At 32.8% G+C, this 6,340-nt stretch overlaps 1 protein-coding gene across 2 annotated transcripts in view; it reads right to left on the minus strand.

The window, feature by feature from the left end:
• The window catches only part of LOC107023465 (nucleobase-ascorbate transporter 6-like), a 10,147-nt gene extending 5,922 nt beyond the window's left edge, over positions 1 to 4,225 (minus strand). The window contains exons 1-7 of one of the 2 annotated variants that reach the window (XM_015224166.2): positions 4,109 to 4,225; positions 3,853 to 4,023; positions 2,166 to 2,263; positions 1,883 to 2,056; positions 693 to 793; positions 376 to 451; positions 235 to 294 (exon numbers count right to left, since the gene is read on the minus strand). In XM_015224166.2, coding sequence (XP_015079652.1) covers positions 235 to 294; positions 376 to 451; positions 693 to 793; positions 1,883 to 2,056; positions 2,166 to 2,263; positions 3,853 to 3,973 — 630 coding nt within the window. In that variant the 5' untranslated portion in view covers positions 3,974 to 4,023; positions 4,109 to 4,225. Of the gene's footprint in view, positions 1 to 234; positions 295 to 375; positions 452 to 692; positions 794 to 1,882; positions 2,057 to 2,165; positions 2,264 to 3,852 lie in introns of both variants that reach the window. The other variant, XM_015224165.2, reaches the window with a different exon arrangement.
• Positions 4,226 to 6,340: the final 2,115 nt, after the last annotated feature.

Genomic DNA, 6,340 nt, shown 5'->3' on the forward strand with positions numbered 1-6,340 from the left:
TGTGTGTGTGTGTGTGTGTGTGTGTGTGTGTGTATGTGTGTGTATATATATGTGTATATATATGTGTGTGTGTGTGTATATATATGTGTGTGTATATATATATATACACACATAGGAATAAAGTGCGTATATATATATATATATATATATATATATATATATATATATATATATGATATGATATATGATATGATGTTTACGAGATATATATGATATCTCGACAAAGCAACTTACCTGAGAGAAAATGACTAAAAGGACTAGCTCTGGCAACCCAATTTCAACACATTTGGCAACCTAAACAGAGACGAAACAAAATTCAACAATCATCATTGGATGAATATCAATGCAAGATAAGTGTGGTGAGTTTCTGCTTACCCCAGGAAAACCAAACTCATAAAGACCAAAGCCAACAAGAGAAACCAAAGGAACAGCTGAAAGTGGGCTCAGAAACCTAAGAATCCACATGAAGTAAAATGACAATCAGAGCTAGCACATTGTACGAACACAAAGCACTTAACTGAACAGACCTTAAACCACAAGAAAGTGACCCTTAGACTTAGAGAACTTGCTCACAAAGTATGGCATAAGAATATCCAAGAGCAGGCAAGAACGTGCTTAATTGATGGTATAAAGTTAGGTAGCATTATGAGAAGTCGCTCAAATGGAGGGAGAAATCTTGTGATATAACAAACCTTGTAACATTGCGCCAGAGACCACTGAAGCCTAGGACAATCTGAAGGGTTGAAGCAACAATAAGGGCACCTTGGGTGGCCCGCATTATCTTCTTGAATTTCTGAATAAACAGAGAAATATTAACAATAAACTAAGATCCAATATCACCAAGATGCATTGGATGACCACCTCCTTTGTGTCTCTAAGCGTCTTCCTGGCTATTAAAGAAGTTAAAGGAATATGCACTGACATGATTATCAAGTTGAAAGTAAACTATTTCTGCATCAGTATTTTATTCTTCCTTTTTTTTAGATAAGGTAATGTAAAATTAATTATATCTCAGTACCAAGAAGATAGAGAAAAGAAAAAAATAGCTGAACTAAACCGTCTGTCATACGATACGACCCTTACACCATGAGTATAAATTTGTAAGCATCTATTTTTAAGAAAATAAAGGTGTTCTACCTTTTCCTCAAAACATCTCTTTTTCTTTCTATCCAAACAATCCACAAAATATGTAGAGTAACTGTCTTCTTTAGTAACTTCAGTCTTTTATCAACCCTAGACACTGCTCGGTAGTAAACTTTTAACATCTCCTGGCATGACCACATTACTCCAAAAAGGTTTAAATTTGTGCATCAGCTTCTTTTGACAATTGGATGGTATATAAATTTGTTTTCTCAAAGTGATATTATGGAAAATTATTGTTAGTGTATGGATTTGGTTATTGAAAAAATTGGTACTTGTATATTGTTTACAAAATTGAGAAGTTGTGATTTTGATTCAATTGTTTGGAGAAATACCATCACAACCCTAAAACAATGTACACACTTTCATATTGCTGAAATTATGAGAAAAAATGGACTAAACATACTTACGAATAGTCAAAAGGTAACAAAAAGTAGTTGTTACACCATATGGACCAAATAAAGAGAAAAGAAGAAAAGTGATGGAGTGATTGTGCCAAGAAATCTGATCAGACAGGGAGTGTAAAAAATTGGTTTAGAACTGGGAACCTAAATGACCCAAGAGGGGAAAAACAAGGAAGGCTGTAATTTAATTTCTAACTTTTCGAAAAGGATTTTGGGAGCTGGCTTTTGAGTATATAAGTTAACCAATATCTCAACTTTTGTCCTTGACAATCAACCAATAAGTTCACTAGATGATCCAAAGAATAAAGAGAAAATGACTGGTGTTTGAGGACACTAACCGACACAGGATCTTCGTCATTCCATTGTCCAGAAAGGATAATCGAGATTGTAGGTGCAACAAAGGTATAAGACCCTCCAATCACAGCAGGCAATCTAGTCCCAAAGATAGACTGCAACAAGGTGTTCAGCCCAGCCACGAATAGCGATGTCTGAATAACTTGGGCTTTTTCCTCCTGCAACGGGCAGATAGTCTTCCAGTTAAAATGTATAACATTAAATGAGGTCAAAAGAGAAACTCATATCTTAAGTAGTTAAGTCGTTCAATGTGTCTGGAGGCCTCACATTTCCACCTCCCATTTGGGGAACTAGAGCTGTAGGAATGATAACAATGGTACCAAGCATAACAAGATAATGCTGAAATCCAAGAAGAATAGCTTCAGCTGCATTCCAACAATTACACAAAATCAGCTTGGTCCACAACACATGGCGAAACCAATTTATAACATATAGGTTCAATCTAATTATTCTTCACCAACCAGTACCAAGAAAATAGGGTGCACATTTTGGGAGCTGCTTCCCATATCAAACCAGTTTTAGATTCCATTTGCTGGCTAGAAACATAAACCCCATGAACCCAAAGCATAACATGACACAAACAAATCGCCAGTAATTCATCTTTGAAGAAAATAGAAAATGTGAAACCAGAACAAGTGATGGTCAATACACATTGGGTTTAATAACATGCCCTCTTATACCGTAACTAAACGGCCCCTTATTGTCTTATGATATATGGCACCCAGGCCTAGCAAACCCATCCTACCTAATATCTTACATTAGTTTTTCATGTATAAGATACACACACCCTTGAGATGTATAAATAAAATAGACTCCATCCACAATACAACCAAATTAGCCTCAATTTGTTGAATGAAATACAATCCAATGATTCTTCACCAAGAAGTTCAATACTAAAAGAACGGAAACTAAATTTTGTGGAGTATTAAAGCTGCTATTGGTATAGCTTTCCCTAAATGCAAAGTGTTTGATGATAACTACACATGGCTACATATTTGTCAAACTGTGGAAAGAATGAAACTAGTGGTGAGTTGTAAGGTCGTTGTCTGGAAAAAACCTACTGAGGGAAGATTCAAACTCAATAGTGATGGTAGTTTTTTAAGAAGCAATAACAGAGCTGGAATTGGGGGTATCATTAGAGATGCAGTTGGAGATCTTGTAATGGCCTATTCAATTCCAATATTTTGTGAAAGTAACAATCAAGTAGAAGCTGAAGCTGTTAGATATGGTGTTCAATGGTGCAATCAAAACAATATCAACTGGACTTGGAGATGGACTCTATGGTTATTGCTAACATGATAAAAGAAGAGAACAATTCCAACCTTAAACTCAAAGAGATCATCAGGGAAATAAGGCTCAACATGGACATAGATGAAACATAAGTACGCCATTGTTTCAGAGAGGTGAACCAAATGACTGATTTATAGGCAAAAATGGCATCCTCAAGTGGAATTAGTAACTTTTACTATTCTTTTCAATAGGATGCACATTCTGGGAGCTGCTAGACCAGTTTCAGATTCCAATTTGCTAGCTAAAAACATAAACCCCATGAACCCAAAGCATAACATGCCACACACCTTTGAAGAAAATAGAAAATGTGAAACCAGAACAAGTGATTGTGTTATCAAGTAGTACAGTGCAATCTTCAAGAAAGAAAGAAAATGGGTTCACAAGAATCATAACCCATAAACCATATGCATCTAGACTAGCTTGTATGCACCTCGATTAATCCACCTGTTAGCCATACTATCCCACATTGTCCCAACCCTTAGCTCCTATGAGCTCACATTAAGCTGAGATTCGAACCTGAACCTGAACCACTCATCACTCAGTCGTCTGCTCAAAGAAACTAACAAGTACCCATTATCAAACCCCCAAAATCAAAAAAGATGATAAAAACACAAAGCAATGTAGTGGGGTAGCATAAAAGGGAAAGAGATGTAAAGAAACTTACGCCATGGGGGAGGACTAGTAATGCAGTAAGAAACATTAGGAAGCTGATCTTTTGGTGGATGTGGCACTGGTTCACTTGCCTTTGCTGCTGGAGCTGCTCCTCCTCCTCCACCTCCTGCCATTTCTCTCTCTCTCTCTCTCTCTTTTCACAAACAAGTGCAACACCCCAAATCTACAGCACACCCAAATCAGCAAATCTCTCAGAAAACACTATGAAAAAAGAAAAAAATGTCACAAAAAAAAGTTTGTGAAAGTACCAAGAGAGCAAAAGACTGAAGAAAAAGGTTTTATAGTACAGAGAAATGGAAAAAATGAAGCTCAAAAAGGAAGAAGAGTGACAAGAATGGAGCAGCCAGGCCACATGGTGTACTACTCGCTTTTGTATTAATGTAATAATAAGGAAATTTAACTCATCATTATATTCTACGCTCATCATTATATTTTACGATTTATAATCACTTATAAATTGAATAAAAGAAATAATATATTAATTTTTCAAAATTTAAAAGAACCTCAAGAAAACGAAACTATACATCAAAGAAATATTAAAGAAAAACGTTTCTCTTTAATGATTTAAAACGATAAATTATTGATATTTGATGACTAAAAAAAAGTGCTAATTCACAATTTTTATAAGCAAATATGGATTATTTCGCATATTACAAGAATAAGTTTAACCTTTTTTGCTTGTTAAAAAAAATTTATAAGTTTAAAACCGAATAAAAATATATAAATTTGAATTATTATTTTTCCAAAAAAAAAAAATCTATAAACAAATATTTGTAAGAAATAGAAATTAATGAAAAGAATCTTGAAACCCCCCTCCCCCATTCTGTGTATTAGTTTAAGTGATAAATTATCTTTATTACTTTCAATAAAAATAGTTTATCTTTTGTCAGCAATCTGACTAAGGTTTTTTTTTAATCTAAGCCTTGTATTTAATTTTTATATACTTCAAATAAAAAGAGGATTAACATTTATTCTAATGACGGATTTGTTCGTACAACAATCTCAAATTAAATTAAGCACAAATTCCAATGCAAGACAAAGAAAGTTAATGCAAGATTCCCAAACACACAATTTTATTTTGAAATTTAAAAATGTTTCAAACCTAATTGATTTCCGCTCCGTCCCATATTAGATGAGCACTTTATTGAAATTACTTATTGAAATTACTTATTTCATTTTATTCGATAATTTATTAAATTATGACATAATTAATTATTTTTTTTCAATTTTACCCTTATAATTTATAATGACATTTGAAAGTTTAAAGAAATTTCGAAGTCCAAGAATATTTTTTTAGAAAAAGCTAATTAATACTTCCTCTGTTCCTATTTAGTTGTTCACTTTAGAAATGACACACATATCAAGATAGCAATAATTAGCATAGTGAAGTTATAATTTTACCCTTATTAATTATGATTTCAAAAAATGATGAATTAAAACTTGGAAATTTTCAAGAAGTTTAAATGAGGGTATATTAGGAATTTTTTTTTTCCTTTTGTAATTTATCAAAATGGACAAGTAAATAGGGACAACTAAAAGAGGAAATAGGGTCAGAGGTCGTATGAACTAAGAGCAAAATCGTTAATACATTTTAAAATGATCAATTGATTGCTCCCTCTGTCCCTGTTTAGTTATTCATATTTCCTCTTTTGGATGAACCTATTTACTTGTCCATTTTGACAAATCAAGAAAGGACAGTTTTTTACTTTTTTTTCCTATTATACCCTCATTTAAACTTCTTGAAAATTTCTAAATTTTAATTCATCCTTTTTGAAACCATATTTAATAAGGGTAAGATTGTAACTTCACTATGTTAATCATTGTTATCTTAATATGTGTGTCTTTACTTAATGGACAACTAAATAAGGATAAAGAGAATAATAATTTTTAATTATCGTGTAAAATAAAAAGTATACACCTTCTATAAAAAAGGAGTAAAGTAGTTTAATGAATTAAGGTCACAGTACTCGCTATTTATTTTTCGGAGACATTCTCAACATATCTCATAAGAAGAAGAAAATAAAAAGACAATTTAGAAGATTATGTCTTTTTGTTTTTATTTTGATCATAAATAAAGAGTGAGGAACTCACAAGATTAGTTCAAGCATTTTTCTGTGGGTTGGAGTTGCCCGAATTCATTACACATATTAACCTTGTTTTGATTTCAAAAAGAAATTTGTGCAAGAATTCAAAGAATTGAGGCCCATAAGTTTGAGCAATTTTACTAATAAGGTGATTTTAAGACTGCTTCATGAGAGGATTGTTAGAGTGCTTCCAAATATTATATCTCTTAATCAGTCGGCTATTGTAAAAGGAAGAAGCATAATGAAAAATATTTTGTTAGTACAGGAGATTATACGGGATATACAACTTAAAAATAAAAAGATTAATGTAGTGGTAAAGTTGGATATGGCTAAGGCATATGATAGAGTTGCTTGGATATTCTTAACAAAAGAGCTAAGAAAGTTTACATTCTAGAG

Source organism: Solanum pennellii, chromosome 6 (genome assembly GCF_001406875.1).
Source record: "Solanum pennellii chromosome 6, SPENNV200".
Lineage (NCBI taxonomy): Eukaryota > Viridiplantae > Streptophyta > Magnoliopsida > Solanales > Solanaceae > Solanum > Solanum pennellii.